The 20,654-nt window shown below is 35.8% G+C and overlaps 1 protein-coding gene across 3 annotated transcripts in view; it reads right to left on the minus strand.

Moving 5' to 3' along the window:
* LOC150088410 (1-phosphatidylinositol 4,5-bisphosphate phosphodiesterase classes I and II-like) overlaps positions 1 to 20,654 on the minus strand; it is a 1,046,313-nt gene that overhangs the window by 295,980 nt on the left and 729,679 nt on the right. For all 3 annotated transcript variants that reach the window (XM_090369498.1, XM_090369497.1, XM_090369499.1), the window contains exon 23: positions 8,780 to 8,874. In XM_090369498.1, the coding sequence (XP_090225624.1) occupies positions 8,780 to 8,874 (95 nt within the window). The remainder of the gene's footprint in view (positions 1 to 8,779; positions 8,875 to 20,654) is intronic.

The raw sequence follows: 20,654 nt of genomic DNA on the forward strand, positions 1-20,654 counted from the left end.
GGGAATAACTTTGATATTATATACTTGGATCTTAGAAAGGCTTTTGAAACTGTTACACATGGAAGACTGCTGCACAAATTTGAGCAGTGTGGCATTGGAGGCAAATTTCTGCTATGGATAAAGGGGTGGTTGAGGGGGAGAAGACAGAGAATGAAAAGGACCTGGGGGTAATTGTGCAGGCAGATATGAAGTTCTCTGAGCAGTGCAGATGGGCTGCAAGAGCAGCTCATGGTGTCTTATCAATGATATACAGGAATTTTTCTAGCGAGGATAAGGAGGTGATTATTTCCTTGTATAAGGCAATGATCAGGCCACACCATGAGTACTGTATACAGGTCTGGAGGCCTCATTTCAAGAAGGATGTAGAGCTGCTGGAATGAGTACAGAGGAGGGCAACAAGATTACTGAATGGAACAAAGGGTTGCTCTTACGAAGAAAGGCTTAAGTTTTGCAAATTAGTGTCTGGAGACTAGGCACTGGCGAGGTGATCTGATATAGGTGTATAAAGCCTTGAATGGTTTGAGCATGCTCAATGCTGATGGGATTCTTCCTCTTGCTCAGAATAATCACCTGAGAGGGCATAAATTCAAATTGAGGAAAGACAGATGTAGGATAGATGTCCGGAAATTTGCCTTTAGCCAGCGGGTAGTTGGTTGATGGAACAGACTTCCATCCCTTGTTGTTGAAGTTGATAGCCTAAATAAATTTAAGGCTCAGGTGGACAGGTATTTCGAACGAACGGAGTGGTGAAGTGGAAGTTTTTTTTTTTTTTTTTCCCTGGCTGGTGCTGCATAAGCTTGCTTTCTTGCATCATATGCCTCTACTAATTCTAATGCTAAAAATTTCTTTGTGAATTTGGAGAAATGACTGAAGAGGAAATTAAAAAATCTTGTTTTGATTTAGATGTTTGCCTTCAAATTAAGAAGTATTAAGCAGAAGTATTAAGGATATTGATGATCTTCAGCTCTTCAATAAGCTGATAACTTATAGAATTTTGAGCAGTGGAATTGCAGACCCATTAAAAAACTTGACATATATTACAAAAAATAACTTTATGTCATCATTTCCTAATCTGTTTATAGCTTTGAGAATTTTTCTGACTTTACCAGTTAGTGTAGCATCAGGTTATAGGAGTTTTTCGAAACTCAAACTTATAAAAACATATTTAAGAACGTCAATGACTCAAGAAAGGTTTAATGATCTAGGACTGTTATCTATAGAAAAGGAATTGTGTGAAAGTTTAGAATTAACGGATGTTATTGATGAATTGGCAAATAAGAAAGCAAGAAGAGTGCGGTTCTAACTTTATGGGTACATTTTGTTACCTCTGTTTGATATCTTGTACATTTTTGATTTGAATAAAATTAAAATAAATATTTCAAATATTTTTATGGATTTTTTACCCCTGTCAACTATATGGAACTGTCATAAAAACATACTAGTAGGCTCCCATGGGTTGGGTTAGGTTATGAATCTACTTGCAATCCGCATTGATAGGGGTGGCCAAATATCTCTAGCAAGCAGGTGGCTAACAGCCCAAAAACCGGCCCTGCCTCCTGTGGTCTTCAGTCAAAAGGATGCCAGAAGGATTTTCAACAATCTTAATGCCACAAAAGCTGCACATTCTGATGGTATTTCTTCACTCATTTTCAAAACCTGTGCTCCTAAGGTTACTCCTGTTGTGTGTCGCCTTTTTCCCCTCTCTTATTTCAAAGGTTTTCCTTCTGCTTAGAAATTTGCTCATATCCAAGACTGTTCCTAAAAAGGGTGAAAATCCCTCCAATCGAATTATCGTCCCATTGCACACATTTCTTCTCCTTCTAAAGTAATGGAGGAATCAATTAACCACCAACTCTTTAACTATCTAGAAATGTTCCATCTGATTAATGATCACCAGTGCAGATTCCATCCACTTTTGACATTCTGGCTTATGTTACCAGAAATGTCTGGTAAAACTCACACAGTTGATCCTGACATTTAAAATGCTTTGATCATATTTGGCATAAAGGTGTTCTAAATAAGTTTCCATCTTATGGTTTGCCAACTGTTTTTTTGTAAGTGGGTATCCAATTTTCTCTCTGATCGCTCACTTTGGATGATGGTAGATGGCTCTCTATCTTCTAACTTCCCCACTAATACTGGTGTTTCTCAAGGTTCAGTTCTTTCTCCCACTCTTTTCCTCTTGTATATATTAATGATCTTCTTCTGACCAGAAATCCTATCCTAGTTATGTTGATAATAGTACATTGCATTCCACCTTCCAGTTTGAAAAACCTTGCCCTGCACAAATTGGGGCAATCATCCCAACCTCTCGAACATCCACTACCAATTCCTTAAATCCTGATCTCCAGGTAATTCTCCAGTGGAGCAAAGATAACTTAGTGGATTTCCATCCTTCTAAAACTCAGACCTGTCTTATATCTTGCAAAGAGGATTCTTTTGCTCCTGTGCTATTATCTTCGATGACATGCCAATTTCTAGGCAAAACCATATATCTTTATTGGGGATTATCCTGACTTCTAATTTCTCTTAGTATAAGCACACTACAAATATTGCTTCCTCTAACTCTAAAAAACTGGGTTTTCTTTTTTGCTCTTAGTGTTACTTTTCTTCCAAATAGCTTTTCACTCTGTATAAATCACAAATCCGCCCTACCATGGAATACTGTTTCCATATTTGGGGTGGTGCCCCCAAAACCTCTCTCATGTTTCTAGGTTCCATTCAAAAGAGTGCAGTTAGGTTAACTAATGCCTCATCTCTAACAAAGTCTCTTCACTGTTTGTCTCATAGACATTCTATTTCTGCTGCATGCCTTTTTTTATAGATACTTCCACGGGCACTGTTCTTTTGAATTGGATTCTATAATTCCCACTCTCTCCACCAAACCAGTCCAAACACATGCCACAACCAGTCAACATCCTTTTACTGCCCGACTTCAAAATCACAGAACCAACTTTTCTTCTTCCTCATATATTCATTCAACTTCCATTTTCTGGACCAACCTTCCTTCATACATATTTTCTTAAAATTACAACCTACTGAAATTCAAGTCTAATATCAACAAGTAGCTTCTTTCATCTTCTCAGCCTTCAATACACGTACAGTACTAAGTTCTATAGGTTCTAATAGCTCCGGTGCTTGGGGTTGTCTTAAAAAAAAATGGCAAAAAGCATAACACTAAAAACTTTAAAAGGGTATTCTCTCCTCTTGGCAGAAGGGACAAGGAAAGGTAGACTTTTCACAAACTTGGAAGAAATGGTAGGCGGGATAACTGTTTTTTATAAAAGCTGAGAGATGACCTCTAAGGCCCAATGCTATAAAAGTTGTTTTTTTTTAATTCCAAATCTCCAAGTTGTGTCATATGCTTTTGCTAAATTGAAAAGCACTAATATGAGGTGTTCTAATTTTAAGAAAGCATCTCGAATGGGCAATTCCAACCTAATTAAATGGTCCAAAATGGATTTGTTCCTTTGGAAGTCATACTGCATTCTGAAGAGGAGAATCCATTTGCCTCCAAATACTACATAGGGCAGGCATTGCCCATTCTGTCAAGGATTTTGTACAGACTACTAGCAATAGGACTGTAGTCTGTTGGGACTTTGGGATCTTTTTCTGGCTTAGGAAGAGAGAGAGAGAGATTTATAGACCTGGCTTAGTGAGAGACTTATCAATCTCTGCAAATAGTACCACCTGAAAGTTCTTAACACCTTATTTCAACACAAAAATATCCATAGATATAAATGGGGGCAATCATCCCTCCAGCAGAAATTAATCATAGACTATATAATTTTTCACCAGATAGCAGGGTAATGAGAGGTGCCAACTGTGGTTTGGATCATTACCCGGTGATTGCGGATATATTTTTCAAATAGCAGAAGAAACATCAAATGAGACCTAATACTATCATTCAAGACAGTAGGGTAGTGCAGGACAATATTATTTATAAACTGGAACTACTATCTCATGATAGTATTAAAGAACTTTACCAGAGAAGACTTCAAAACCATCAGCCTCACATTGGAGAAACAGAAGAGGTGAATATCTTGTATGACAGCATTACAACTGCCATACACAAGACAGCTAATGAAGCGGTAGGCCAAATGGAAAACAAATATAAACAACAGTATTAGTGGAATGAGGTAGCCAGGTTGGTGAAAGAAAAGAAAGGAGCCTATAACAAAAGGTTAATGAATAAAAAATCAGGATAATTGAGAAGAATACAAAAGGTGTAACGGAGCAGTTAAACAGAAAATTGATGAATCCAAGAATGCCGCATGGGAGAAAAGATGCAAAAAAATTCACAGTTTGTTAGGAGGAACACAATCATCCAAAGCAGAGAACACTGCTTTGGATGATTGTGTTTGAGATGTTTGGATGTTTGAGAACACTGAAAACAAACGAATCTCAATCAAATAAAAACTTTATTGATATGCCAATATGGAAAAATCATTATAATAACCTCCTTAATGAAAGGCCCCTCAATATCAGAACATAATTATCCCTTCACCAGTGGATAAAAGGAAGATAGAAATTACAAAACATCAAGTACTAGACTGCAAAAAGTTAATGAAAAACAAAATCTACACGACCTGGGAACGTAGATTGAACTTATTAAATATGGACCACCAAGTTTAATCGATCTGATTGCACAGCTGTTCAACAGATGTGTTCAGCTAAGAAAACACTGAAGGAATGTAAAGTTAGCTATATATCATCCATTTATAAAAAAGGAAATAGGCAGGATCCTAGGAACTACAGAGGCCTAAGTGTGAACTGCACTATGTCCAGATTGTAATCTAAGGTGCTTCAGTTAAAATTATGAGTGGAGGTAAAAGATAAGATTAGCGAAAAACAAAGTGGATTTAGGTCAGGTCGCTCATGTATGGACAATTTGTTTATTCTGAAGAAACTAGTGGAGAAAAGAAGAGCAAAGAATAAAGATAACTACTTTGCCTTCATCGATCTAGAAAAGGCTTACGACTCTGTTCCAAGGAAGGAATTATGGAAAGCCTTACAACAGATGCAGCACTTGTTGAACTGATTAGGGAATTATATGATAACATCATGGCATTTATTAAAGTTGGAAAGGCTTTATCTAACACAATCTATCCAACAAAGGGGCTGAGGCAAGGATGTAGCTTATCACCTTTATTGTTTAATGTTTTCTTGGAATGCGCTTTGCAAAAATGGTAAAGAAGCTGTTGTGGAATGGGAGTACCAATTAATGACAGATATTTATGGAATCTCAATTATACCAATGATCAGGTCATCATAGCACAAGAAGCTTATGATTTGGAATACATGTTAATAAAACTGCATCTTACATATAACCAATGGGGCCTCAATATCACTTTTACAAAAACAGAATTCCTAAGCACAGTAATTAATCTAGATGAATTGGGAATTACACAATCTATACATCTAAAACCTGTTGACTTCTTCAAGTATCTTGGATGTATTATAACTATGGATGGACTGGGGAAAGAGGAAGTTAGCATATGAATTCATCAAAGTAGGAAGTTCTTTTTGCCCTCAATACTATATAGTGGGACAACAATATCTCCCTCAGAACAAAAAAACATATTGGACAGTCATTATTAGAATTGGTACTTTGTTATGGGTGTGAGGTGTGGACACTGAAAGAGAGTGACAAAAAGAAGCTTAGGGCACTAGAGATGGACTACCTTCATCAAAGTGGTAGAGTTTCCAAGCTTGGGAGGGTTATGAATGAGGAAATTAGATAGGAGGCTGAGATGGTTTTGACATCTTCTATGCATGAATGAAGAAAGATGGCCTAAAATTTTATATGAATGGATACCACAAGGGAAGAAAAGATGAGGACACCCTAGAAAATCATGGAAGGAGGATGCATTATCAGCTATGAGAGAGAGAGAAATTTGAAAGCTGAAGATGCCCAAGTCTGGCGACTTTGTAAAATGGGAACGACAAGGTGACAATCTTCTTATAAAGTTGGACATAGATAGATAGAAAAGGTAAGCACAATTTCCTTATGCCAGGAACTATTTTCCAGTTTTTTTCCACGTACTGTCTGGAGTTCCCACTCTAGTGCAGCCAGTTTATTTATTCATTTATCTTCATTTCATTCATTTATTTATTTATTTTATTTTATTATATATTTTTTTTCTTTTCTTTATTTTTATTAAATTATTATTTTTCTTATTTATTTAATATGTTCTTCATGCACTCTGCCCTGAGTTCCCACTCTAGCGCAGCCAATTTATTTACTTATTTTATACCTTTTTTTTTTTTTCACACGCTCTGCCTTGAGTTCCCACTCCTAGTGCAGCCAATTTATTTATTTATTTATTTTATTACTTTTATGTTTATTTCTATTTCTTTCTATTTTTTTTTATTTTATTATTATTTTTTTATTTTTCACGTGCTCTGCCTTGAGTTCCCACTCTAGTGCAGCCAATTTATTTCATTGTTTTTTCTTCTTATTATTATTTCTTTATTTTTTATTATTATTATTTTTTATCATTTTATTTAATATATATTTTTGATTATTATTTAATATATATATATAATATATATATATATATTTATTATATTTATATTTATATTATATATATATTATATTTATATTATATATATTATATTTATATTATATTATATTTATATATTTATTATTTATTTTTATTTATTTATTTATTTTTAAATTTTATTATTATTATTTTTTTTTGGCTCTTCTTTATTTATCTCCTCCCTCTGGAATGAGTCCCCAGAGGAATCTGTCCCACCTTCTGGCAACACTAGGTGGATCAAAGTCTCTCTTGAGACAGTACGTGTTTTGCTGGAACTGGCCCACCTTCCCGTGGTGTGGACGAGTACCCAGAATCATCTGTCCAGGTGACTGATGCTTCTGGGTAGCCAAGCGGCTAGAACATAACAACAGAACACACACACAGAATACACAAAAATGTATGTCACACACATATCTGGCCTATTTGTAGTGATACTGTTCTTCGCAGAGACAATATGAGGCGGAGTTGAACAAACGTTCTAGGTGCCACCCTTACCTATACACATGTCCACATGCCAGGAACTTGGAAACTCCTCCTCTAGAAATATTCTATTATACAGAAAGAACAGGTGGTCCATGGATTTTGCTGATAGACATTTAACCATTTCATAATGGTTGAGATCTGGTCCAACAGCACTTTCCTAGGTAAAAATTAACCCGCCTATGGTAAAGGGGCATAATAAGGATGGTAATCATACAGTTGAAGTTAACTGTCTCCTTTTCATTTTTGCCTTTCAGGACCAGGGACTCAGGGGAGTAAGATTTGGAAGAGGTGGTAGAAAGTCTCCTCAAGAGCACTGACTATTGTAGATGGGTCTGCAATAATGCATCCATTGTGTTCTAGGACCAATGAAGGGCATAGTGTACATTTTACCTTCATTTTCTGGATTTTGATGCAGACAGCCTTACTGCTGGCCTAGTGGGTTTCTTCTGATTATTTTCCTAATTGGTTAGCTTCTGATTATTTTTTAATTGGTATGAAAAACCTAGTAGCTTCTGTGATTATTTTCCTGAATGCTTCCCATTTAGAATTTGCTTTTAGTAACATCATCAGATGGTACCACTGTATAGAATTTAACAACCAGCTGAGACCACTGAGCACCCATATGAAAGCTAAAGCCTTCCCCTTTACTCGTGACAGTAGTTATGTCTTTAAGTAAATTCTATCAGTACAGTGATGTGAAATTTACTTAAAGACTCACTGCAACTCAGTGGGTCTTTTACCTGCAGATTCTTAATCCATGAAGAATCATTGTTGATAAATATATAAAGAGTACTGCTTCATCTCATTGACTCTAATATGCTGCTGTAGAAAACATTCATCCAATAATTCTACAAAAGTCCTTGCTAGTGTGTGAGTGATCAACCCACAAATTCCAGATAACATCTGAAAAGTTGAAATCCCCCATTATAAGACATTCTGATTTACTAGCCCACTCTTTTTCTCTGCGTAGTTGTTTGGTACTACTCATCACAGTACTTATATATATTATGAGTATACGACAACTATGCTCTGTATAGTTGTTTGGTATACTGATCACAGTTATTAGGCCTATAGTGCACTCCCACTCTGATTTCATTTTCCCTGTGCTTATTATTATTATTAGCCATATGGTGCAAGGAAGCCTGAGGCTTATGCTGTATCAGCCAAAAAAAAAAAAATTCCCGAGTTACCCTGAGAGAGAGAGAGAGAGAGAGAGAGAGAGAGAGAGAGAGAGAGAGAGAGAGAGAGAGAGAGAGAGAGAGTAGAAAGGAATCACCAAGGAAGAGAAGAATGATATCCAGCTCAGGACCCTGGGTGCGCCAAGCCCATACCCACCAGATATGAACCCCTGGGGATAGATGTTATGTCACACCAAACTGCCTCAACATTGCTCTGGTCACCCATGTCAACTGGATTTTCTATAACCAAAGACAAACTGACTCCAAGACAAGCCCTATTTAATTAATTTTGCAATGTTCCTAGATTCTCAGCAAAATCTTGTCCTCAGGCCTAACAATAAATATGGGAAACAATAGGAAATCTAGAAATGTTGCTAAATTAGTAACTAGATTTGTATGTTGGAGAAAAGGTATACTTGATTGCACACTATTATAATTTCTGTAACAAAATATTTAGAAGGATCAATTCTAATTAAAAATAACTCATATGATTTAACTGGTATTTCTTCTTTCAGTAATTTTTCATTAAGAAATACAATGCACTATCCTTTTCACACATGAAAATATACTTGCCTCATCAATGTCATCGGTTAGGGCCATTAACTGTTTAGCATGTTTTTCTACCATGGACTGATATGCAATGGGATTAGCTAGTGCATCTGCAAGTTCTGTATGAAAAAAGAAAAGAAAAGAAATAGTTAATTCATTCTAAGTAAATATATGGTCTGAAAAATGCGCCTAAATACAATTATTACCATACTAACATTTTTGTTTTTCAGGAATCTACACTATCCTCAAACATGGGTAGACCATTCCTGTGACCTCTGTACTCTGCCATTTCTTAAATGGGCCAACAGTTGCCCATTTAAGAAATGGCACAGTAGGTTGATGACAGCACTAGTATTGAGGGATATACAGGGTGTCTCAAAAATATTGGTACAAACGTTTAGGGGAGGTAGGTAACATCTAAAGGAATGTGAATCGCATAGGAACCCATAACCGGAAACGTCACGGGAAAGAAGTAGCAGAGGCACAAGAAGCAGAAATGACACAAGACAGTAATTAGTGGCAAACATTTATTTGACATAATATTAACAATGGAGTACGAGATGGATGCATTTCATGATGTTACAACTGATGCTCGAAGGTTCCACCATGAGACGCGATGACACCGATGCAGCATGGATTGGCAGACACCGTCGAACACACTTGAGTTTCTTTGACAATAGCAGCAGCACAGATGAGTCTCGCCACGAGATCCATTTCCGTTTTCACAGGCGATTCATACACGATATATTTGAGGGCCCCCCACAGAAAGAAATCAAGACTCGATAAATCAGGTGAGTGTGGAGGCCAGGCAACGGGTCCACCATGGCCAATCCATTGACGCCCAAAATGCCTGTTCAAATGGTCACGAACACACCTTCCATAATGGGCAGGCGCCCTGTCATGTTGAAACCAAATGTTGCATCTCACATTTTGCTGGAACACTGTCAAGTAACCCTGGTAGAACTTGTTCAAGAAAGATCTGATATATAGCGGAGTTCATGCAGGATGTTAACAGGTATGGGCCGACTAAGCAGTCACCGACCATACCTGCCCACACATTTATTGCGAAGCGATGTTGTGCCGCATGAGGGTGCACACCGTGTGGGTTGTTGTGAGCCCACACATGAGCATTGTGCTGATTGAATAAGCCTTGCACATGGAAGACTGCTGCACAAATTGGAGCAGTGTGACATTGGAGGCAAATTGCTGCTGTGGATAAAGGGGTGGCTGAGGGGGAGAAGACAGAGAGTGGTAAACAATGGACACTGCTCGTCGTGGACTAATGTTATTAGTGGAGTCCCTCAGGGCTCAGTGTTGGGTCCATTATTGTTTTCTGTATGCATAAATGATATTGATGATGGTATATCAAGCTTAATGTCGAAGTTTGCAGACGATACAAAGGTAGGCAGGGTTGTCAAAGACACTACTGACACTATGCTGCTGCAACAGGATCTGGAAAGGTTGAGCAGATGGGCTGAGAGGTGGCAAATGAAGTTTAACATTGACAAATGTAAAGTACTACACATGGGAAACAGCAAACGCAGAGCAATGTATCAACTCTGTGGTACTACACTGACAGTGGTAGAGAATGAAAGGGACCTGGGGGTGGTTGTGCAGGCAGATATGAAGTTCTCTGAGCAGTGCAGACGGGCTGCAAGAGTAGCTCATGGTGTATTGTCAATGATATATAGGAATTTTTCTAGCAGGGATAAGGAGGTGATTATTCCCTTGTATAAGGCAATGGTCAGGCCACACCTAGAGTACTGTATACAGGTCTGGAGGCCTCATTTCAAGAAGGATGTAGAGCTGCTGGAACGAGTACAGAGAAGGGCAACAAGATTAGTGAATGGAACAAGGGGGTGCTCTTACGAAGAAAGGCTTAAGTTTTGCAAATTACAGTGTCTGGAAACTGGGCACCAGCGAGGTGATCTGATAGAGGTGTATAAAGCATTGAATGGTTTGAGCATGCTCAATGCTGATGGGATTCTTCCTCTCGCTCAGAATAATCACCTGAGAGGGCATAAATTCAAATTGAGGAAAGACAGATGTAGGATAGACGTGCGGAAATTTGCCTTTAGCCAGCGAGTGGTTGGTTGGTGGAATAGACTTCCATCCCTTGTCGTGGAAGTTGATAGCCTAAATAAGTTTAAGGCTCAGCTGGACAGGTATTTTGAACGAACAGAGGGGTGAAGTGGAAGCGGTTTTTTTTTTTTTTTTTTTGGCTGATGCTGCATAAGCTTGCTTTCTTGCATCAAATGCCTCTACTAATGCTACTGCCTTCCCGAGTGAAATAAGCCTCATCCATGAACAAAACATATGCTGGAAAATTCAATTCTTGTTGAACACTTTCTTGGAGAAACCACTGCGCAAAAGCCACACATGCAGGATGATCTTGGGGGAGCAGTAACTGAACCCTTTGGAGATGAAAGAGGTGTAAGGAATTTTCCCTCTCGCGAACTGATGAACAGTGCTATCTACCGACTTATGGTGACGTTTCTGGTTATGGGTTCCTATGCGATTCACATTCCTTTAGATGTTACCTACCTCCTAAACGTTTGTTCCAATATTTTTGAGACACCCTGTATAAAAGGAAAGCAAACTCAGGAGCAGCAGCTAGAAGTAGGCCAGGATGAGTAAAAGGCCTGTGCCCATTCCAAACATATGTTCAACAATGATAAAGGAGGTGGATCACCACATGCAAACTGTCAAGGACACTGTATAACAGTGTAAGCCAAAGGATGACATCAGAAATCATCCAAAAAAAAGTGAATTCGCTGAACATTCACCCAAGACACCATTAATGATTCTGAACGTCTACTGGCAACAGAAAAGTGCAGACAAAGACGTGCCAAGCTCAAAAAAAAAAAAAAAAAAAAAAAAAGCTAAACAATACTCTGTGTTACACACCTTATTAAATAACAGTAGGTTTCAGCTACTACCAAAAGAAATCAGCCATAGCTAGTACAACTTCTCGGAAGCAAGAAAAAATGAAATAAAAAGGACACTTCACACATCACATATCCATCCCATCAAATAATTTGTCTAGTTAAACTGATTCAATCCACCCACTTCCATAACTATCAAGAATAAAAAATAGTTGCAACCCACCATAAATGACTCAAAAAATAATGAAATGGTTGGTACCTTTGCTGTTGTAATAACTTACTGTAACTTGTCGTATTATGCCAAACTCACCTTATTTGCCTGATATAGCACGTGGCTTTTTTCATATACTACTTCTCGGAAGCAAGAAAAAATGAAATAAAAAGGACACTTCACACATCACATATCCATCCCATCAAATAATTTGTCTAGTTAAACTGATTCAATCCACCCACTTCCATAACTATCAAGAATAAAAAATAGTTGCAACCCACCATAAATGACTCAAAAAATAATGAAATGGTTGGTACCTTTGCTGTTGTAATAACTTACTGTAACTTGTCGTATTATGCCAAACTCACCTTATTTGCCTGATATAGCACGTGGCTTTTTTCATATTTTAAAATTGAAAAATGAATGGAAAATGATTTGAGTCTATTCAAGATATCCAATCAAACACCTAAAAGCATTTATAAAAACCTTTAAATATGTTTTCATTAGTGGCAGGCATGATGGAGCAAGTATTGGTAGCGGTAAATGATGCAAGGAAGCAGGCTTATACAGCATCGGCAAAAAAAAAAAAAAAAAAACCTTCCTGCGTCACCTGTCCATCCACCCCCTAATAATTTGTCTAGTTCTTACTTATCATTATTATTATTATTAGCTACATGGTGCGAAGAAGCCTGAGGCTTATGCTACACCAGCCAAAAAAAAAAAAAAAAAAATTCCCGAGTTACCCTGAGAGAGAGAGAGAGAGAGAGAGAGAGAGAGAGAGAGAGAGAGAGAGAGAGAGAGAGTCAAAAGTAGAAGGGAATCACCAAGAAAGAGAAGAATAATGATATCCAGCTCAGAACCCTGGGTGTGCCAAGTCCATACTCACCAGATGTGAGCCCCTGGAGTTAATTTAAATGTGTTCAGGCTACCCCTTCTACAATACCAGATAAAAGGGTTTTTTTTTGTTGCAACAATCAACTACTCTCTGGATGAAAGCAAATTTCTACACACCTATTTTTCAACCATCCTTCCTAAATTTAAATTTATGTGTCCTTAGAGGAAGCCATCAACATTTAGCTTACTCAATCAAGTCTCCATGCAGGAGATGCAATTTACAGAACTGAAGCCTTTCTTGGTAAGAGTACCTTTTCTTGTTCCTGTCACTGATCGTGTCACTCTTCTCTGCACCCATACTAACAGATCCACATCCTTCCTAAAATGAGGTGCCCAGAGTTGCAGATAGACATATGATACAGTAACAGTCCTCCCAGTTCTTAGAGGAGAAATCGCATATTAATATGTAAGCTCTGTCACTTTGAAAGTTCTGAATGGATTTTGTAAGATGTTCCTGTAACCCAAAACTACGTAGGTCATAAAGTATGCCATATCGCCAAAATCTATCAATTGTCTTTATATTGAGAAAGAGAGATCATAACAAGATGGGTGCATCATAGCCATAGCAGCTTATGTGTCATCAAACCCCCATAACAACAATATGGGTTTTTCTTAGAAAGGCACTGTGAATTTCAATTATGCACACTGAAATGCTACATCTGGCCAATACTGCTCTACGGTGTAGAAACCTGGACTCTAACATCAGCCACTACAAAAAAAGCTCCAGGCCTTCGAAATGTGGCTCTACCGAAGAATGCTGAAAATCCCGTGGACAGCCAAGATAACCAACGTACAGGTCCTGCAGGACATGCACACAGAACGGGACCTGCTCAAAACCATCATCAGCAGGAAATGCAAATATCTAGGTCACATCACTAGGAACCAACAAAAATATCACCTACTACCACTCATCCTGGAGGGAAAGATCAAAGGCAAGAAATGCCCAGGCAAACCGAAAATGGCATGGCTAGATAACATCAACACCTGGCTTCACATGACAACAGCACAAATTCTACATGCAAGGCTAGACAGAGAACAATATCAAAACGAAGTCGCAAAGGCCATTCGGCAGCATTAAAGAAGAAGAATTTCTGAAAGCCATATTAATCTGGAACTCATAATTTTGTTAACTTCATAAAATCAGGTTTATCTAGAATTTATCTTTCTTTCCGCTGTTTTGTACAGACAGTTAGTGATTAGTGAGGCAATTGATCAATAAATTTCTGGATTGGTATGATCTTACCCTGACCCTGTGAAAACAAGAATGGAGAGTTACCACATACTGGGATAGAAGTCATCTATATACAGTAAACTCCTGTTATAATTATAACACTCCTTATAGAGATATATATATTTTTAATATTTTTATTCTGGTCTTATGGTCAATCCTGTATATAGAAGAATTCTATCCCATATTTAATGTACTGTGAAGTCATGCTTTTCTTAATGGATAGAGCACTCATATTTAAATGCTCTCCCATTTATATCACTTCAGTTCAGGTCCCACCCAAGAAGGAATAAACATAGATGTAACCTTCCTTGCTTTCTCTTGATTTTTCTTTAAGAAAGAGATGATGGAGATTAAATTCTAGGAATCATTTATGGCGCAGTTTGTTTACTTCACAGAACTCATTCCCAGTGCAAGTGATGTTCATTTCATATTTAACTTGAACTTTTGAAGGTAGAAAGCCAAGTTTTACAACTTGATGTCTATTAATTTTCATTATATATTTTATTAATGACAACATTAATAAGAGGTTAAAAACACTGAAAAAATTCATTAAAAAAATCAATGTTATCAACCAAAATATTGATGAAAAATTAAAAATAGCATACAAAGAGAAGGTCCCACTTATAACACCCTTTGGGACCCATCCCTTTGCAAGAGCTATGGAAGTGTATATCCTGTTCTATAATTGCAAGGGAATCTTGATTCAACTTTACTTAGATACATAATCATTGTACAGTTAATGCCATAAGAACTTGGTGTACCAGTGGTAAATGTTCTAACATCCCACAATAAAATTTTTTTGTCAGAAAATTTAGCATTTTCATCTTCCAGAAGTTTAATATCAGGGAAGGCGTTATCTTGTTTTCTTCCATTCTTTTCTTTCACAATTTCAGCTTTCCTTCGAAAGTTGTCAACTTATTATTAGTCTAATCACTGTTTGATTATGGCCTTATATTGAAATATTCAGCTTATTAATTCAGCAGCATAGTATTAACATTTAGTTTTAGTATTATCCATATGGTGCAAGGAAGCTTGCTTTTACTGCACCAGCCAAAAAATAAATACAATAATAATTAGTTAAAAATAAAAATAAATAAATAATAAAATCAAATAAACTACCTATATGACTCCCTCCTCATGTAGATGTCTCTCCTCAAATTAAAAAAATTAAAATTAAAATTAAAGGAAAAAAGAATAATAATAATAAAAAAGAGATAAAAGAAAAGAAAAGAAAAAAAAAGAGAAGAAAAAAGTTATTTTTCTTTAAAGTTAAAGAATTGATTTAAAAATGTATTTAAATTGCACAGGATTCGTGGAACACAAAACAATGGCTTTTTTTCCATTAACAAATGAATTTCACTAATAAATGAGCAACTTTTTTAAAATGTAACACATTCTATCAACCGAGCGACTGCCTGCCCGAGTATTGTTTAGACGAGTGGTTCCCAACCCTTGAGAGTCCGCAAAAGTGTTCCAGGGGTTCACAAAAATTCTATAATGCCGTCTGCTTAGATTTACATGGGTATATTTTTGTAAACTACAAAATATAACTAATAATAAACAATAAAGTAAAATAAAATTAAATATAAAGTAAAGAATTGCCAATGAAAGAAGCCACATCTCCCACAATTCCTTATAAGCTTACTAATAATTCCTTATTATCTTAGTTTACTATCTTACAGTATATCGTGTTAAATATGTTTTCCATACTAAATTTTTTTTAATTCTCAAAGACCATTGTTATGTATAGATACTTAATAATCATTTTTATTATTGCACAATATCGCTTATAAAAACATAGTACTGGAAATATTTTATAATAAAAATTCAGAACTATTATATGATTTCAGAAAATATAGGCTTAGTGGTTTGCAATAAAAATATTATGTTGAAAGAGGTTCGCAATAAAAATATCACGTTGAAAGGGGTTTGCGAGTCAAAAAAGGTTGGGAACTGCTGGTTTAGACTGATGCCACGCTTATAGAAATATTAGAAAATAATTAGTAAATATAAGATAGTCATGAAATTTTCAGCAAAATCAGAGTCATATATAAATATATATTACAGTCTGATTTTATGGTAGTGTTGGTGAATTTATTTTGCATTTTTTGTGTGTATGCGTACTCTGATTGTTGTCAGAGGGCAATATGTTTTATTTTACAATACACAAATCTGTCGCATAACAGTCTGGCTATGGAGAGTATTGTTGTTTTTAACACCTACACACTAGATTTGGCTTTCTTTTTTTTTTTTAATCTGAAACAAAAAACTACAAAGACTAGGAATGAGTTGTTACTATGCTAATGAGAAACATATCTGAATAGCAGATCCTTTGATCCTCGTGTATGGCACTCTGAAACTGACCAGAGTATTGAGAGGGACCCTTTCCGTAATTAGTGTTTATCCTAGGTGTTCCAACAATGGAATAAGCAATGGCCTGGCAGAGTAAAACTTCTATTTCGGTCACTCCAAAGCATTAAGTTTTGTTAAGTTTATGGTTTTGAGGTTCATTTGCCATTTTCACAACAACATTCTACCCTTGAATATATATATATATATATATATATATATATATATATTATCTAATTTCTAAAAGCCATATTAATCTGGAACTCACAATTTTGTTAACTTCATAAAATCAGGTTTATCTAGATATCCTGAAAGAGGCCTCTGAGGTCGGGAAAACTCATGTCTAAAAATATATATAAATTCATACACCGACCATTGAATAAAATTTAAAATTTAATATGACTACAATCTTTACACAAAAATATTTACAATAAACTATTGCGGAATGCTAAAAACTGTAATAAAAGATCATTTACAATAAAATTTGCTAAAATATAAAACATAAAAGCGCTAAAAACCTGAAGCTTTCGGGAGCGTCAGCTCCCTTCTTCAACAGTGAAATGACTTCCTGCAACATCTCCTTAAGTAGCAGGCTCACGATACCTCCACACGTGGTATTTCTCCACGTGGTTCAATCGGCACATGGTCAGAACTGGAAGCGGAAATGTCTCGGGAACGTGGCAAAGAAAATCGTTCATCCGACCTTAATATAATTGTTTCAAAGATAGGATTAATACGTATACCTCTATCTCTATTGATGGTATTCCTACTGGATGAACTAATCCGTAAACCCTCAAGCCATTTACGCTCACAGTATCCATGTGCACGATCCAAAATAATAGCGTCCTCCGGGGAGATTTGATGCTGCTTCTCCCAAAAATGTTCGGCCACAGCAGACTTGTTGTATTCAGCGGTTCTTATGGAATTTAAATGTTCCCCCAGACGATCCCTGAGCCGCCGTTTTGTTTCCCCCACATAACACTCCCCACAATCCGGGCATTCTATTCTATAAACCACTCCACTACTAATTTTCAATGGTCGGTGTATGAACCACTCCACTACTAATTTTATTCAATGGTCGGTGTATGAATTTATATATATTTTTAGACAGGTTTATCTAGAATTTATCTTTCTTTCTGCTGTTTTGTTTCTTTATATTTCTTTGTTTCTATACAGCCAACAGACCCCGGATTATGACGCTGGCCATGAATAATACATTTTATAACCCTTTTATATGGATTTGTTCTGTTTTCATTTGTGGTGGGAAAATTTGTTGCAACATTACTTGAAGGAGAAACTGGAGAAACGAAACAAAAAAATTCAGCCAATCACAGAGATTTTCATTAACAGAGAAAGAAAGTTCAGCAGCTCTTATCAAGCATCAGGTACCATTCTGTGATTCTACATTTTCAAGTGCAGTGATTCTACATTTAAGTTTATCAGAACATGAAAAAATTTACTCATTACCACCATTGTTTTCTAACTTGTAATAGAAAAGCTGATGATGTAAGTATATTTATTATTCCTGTTTTCATTAGTTTCCAGTTTTCATTCACAAATTGTGGATTCATAATTTGTGAATGTGAACCATTCATAAATTATGAATGATCCATGACATCGGCAATCGTCAAACATTGTCCAGTTTTGATACTAATATTTGTTACTCATTGCTGTAGATTTATTTATTTATTTACTTTACTACTCTATGCATTTTGACAGCACGATTTGTAATTTTATTACTGTGGTGTCAGTCAATTTTTTTTTTATTGGAAATTTGTTGAAGGGTCATTTACACATCACAAAGATATAATATGAATTTTACAAAGTTATTTTTCTTGTCCGTACTTTTTTTCCCCTTTTGCGCTTAAATGAATGCACACCTTTGAATAGAGAAGTATGCATTTATTTGTTTTATGTGCACAACTTTTTAAGGTGCCTCCATAGATAGGTAGGCAGGAGCAGCAGTGCATAGTGCATGCTTCTTGATTAGACCGGGGTCAAGCCCATGACCACCAAATACGGAGGATGCGGAAAGGTCAGGGAATAACCACCGCATATCCCCGAAGCAATATGGCCTTAGTTGCTAATGCTCCTAAAAAAACCAAATAACAATAACAACTTTTTAAATGCCAACTTTTTAGTGATTCTGTAATAAGTGATTTTATTATTCTACATAAGTAATATAATTATTCCATTAAGTAAATTTATTATTCCAGTTTTCATAAGTTTACATAATGGATCATTCACAAATTATGAATGGTCCATGACGTTGGCATTTGGCAAACTCTGCACAGTTTGTAATAATAATATATGTTACTTGTTGCTGTACATTTATTTTATTTTATTTATTTATTTATTATTATTTTTTTTTACTATTCTTTGAATTTTGTTACAATTTGACAAAATGATTTGTAATTTTATTACTCTGATGTCAGTAATTTTCTTTATTGAAAATTTGTTGCTGGATCATTCACAGATCAGGGAAAGATATAATATGAATATGCATCAATCACTCAGAACCCTTCAACTTCCTTTCTTTGAAACTTTTGTGATCTCAAAGACACTAAACTCTGCAAATTATATGGTGATTATTTAAAATGTTTTTGTAAATACTGTAAATGTACTCTGATAGCCAAATTAAGTGATATTGAAAGGCACTGTAATACAAAAGAAGCACAAGAAAGCTGGACAGCCCTTTAGTTTTCAGCATCAGAGAGTATTGCCATTCAAGAAAATTGGTGATACAGAAGGTGCAAAGCAGAAAGCCGCATAGCATTTTTCATAGCTGTGCATTAAGGGTAGTTGATCATTTGAGTGACATCTGTGAATTTTGTTTTTCAGACAGCAGGGTAAGTAAGGACGTCAACTTGTGAAGGACAAAATGTACTTCAATAATATGCAATGCTATAGTACCACGTTTTGTGGATAATTTAAAACCTGATTTAGGAAATAGAAACTCATGATGAAAGTAGTGAAATTAGTGTTATAAAAATTTTGAGAATTGTAATACAGTACCAATCGAATTTCAAGATTGATTTGTGGTAACTTTTCTTGACATAATTGAACTTGATGAATGAATTGCAGAAGAAATATGTAAATCTTTGAAAACATTGCTAAGAAGTAATGGATTAGAGTTGCACAGCTTATTGTACTTGTACTGACAATGCATCCATAATGTTTGGTTTTAACAGTGATGTATAAGAAATTAAAGGCTGAGATTACTTGTCTGGTTCTTATCAACTGGGTTTTTGTAATTCACTCCAACTAGTGGTGTCTAGGTGGTGTTCCATGCTGTCGATGAATGTCTGCTACTAAAGAGATTTTCTTATTGTTCTCACGCTCGCCTGTTCAACAGGCTAAATATTAGAAGCTTTATAGTTTAATGAATGTTGGAGTTTTTCATTTTATCAATGATAAAGCATAAAGTGCAGTTCTTTTATAAAGTTTGTTATTTGACAACAAGTAAGTTGGAAACAAAACATGTAAGAAAATTTTTACTAATTCATCTGTTGCCTTATAATTTCTTTTTTGAATGAAAAAAAAAAAAAAAAAGAATACAAGCTATGCTAAAAGGAAAAAAGTCCACAGAAGCACTAGAAAAAGAATTAAAGAAAATTCCAAAGTTATTTTCTTTCTCCTCCGGGAAGGAGCAATGTAAGCTCTTAAATTTTTTCATTCACTCCAACGGAAACATCAGAAATAACAGCAACAACAGCATTAACATCGGGTTCAGTATCATCTTTTCCAGCACAAACTATAGATATAGATGTAAAAAACCAAATGAACACCAATGAACTAGAAATATTAGAAAATTTAGTAGTTAGCGAACAATATCCAAGTGACATCATTAATTATCCAGACATAATAACAATGGATATGAAGAGATTTCATTGCATACAGAGGCTTGTTATGTCAAGGAATTACATCTCTTACAACATGGACCTTATAGATCTAATGGCCCATTCCCAAAAAAAATTAAAGCAACAGGTCGTTTTCAGAAAGCTATTACAAAACAATAAACAAATTGGGTCTCAAAATGAACAGATTTTTGTTGTTATTCTCCAAAATTGTATGCACTGTACTGTGAACCCTGTTGGATGTTCTCATCAAGTGGGCAGAATTCTGGATAGATAAAAGGAATAAAGGATTGGCAAAATATATCTCCAATAAAATTAAAGACCACAAGGAAAGTTTGTTGCATACAGAGGCTTGTTATGTTAAGGAATTATAGATGACAAACAAATGTTTGAATAAAAATGTAGAAGAGAATTTATGACAAGAAAGTAATTTTTGGCATAAAGTTTTGCAGTGGCTTATCAAAATAACTCT

The sequence above is a fragment of the Mastigoproctus giganteus genome, chromosome 3, assembly GCF_048544385.1.
Source record: "Mastigoproctus giganteus isolate SK-2022 chromosome 3, ASM4854438v1, whole genome shotgun sequence".
Lineage (NCBI taxonomy): Eukaryota > Metazoa > Arthropoda > Arachnida > Uropygi > Thelyphonidae > Mastigoproctus > Mastigoproctus giganteus.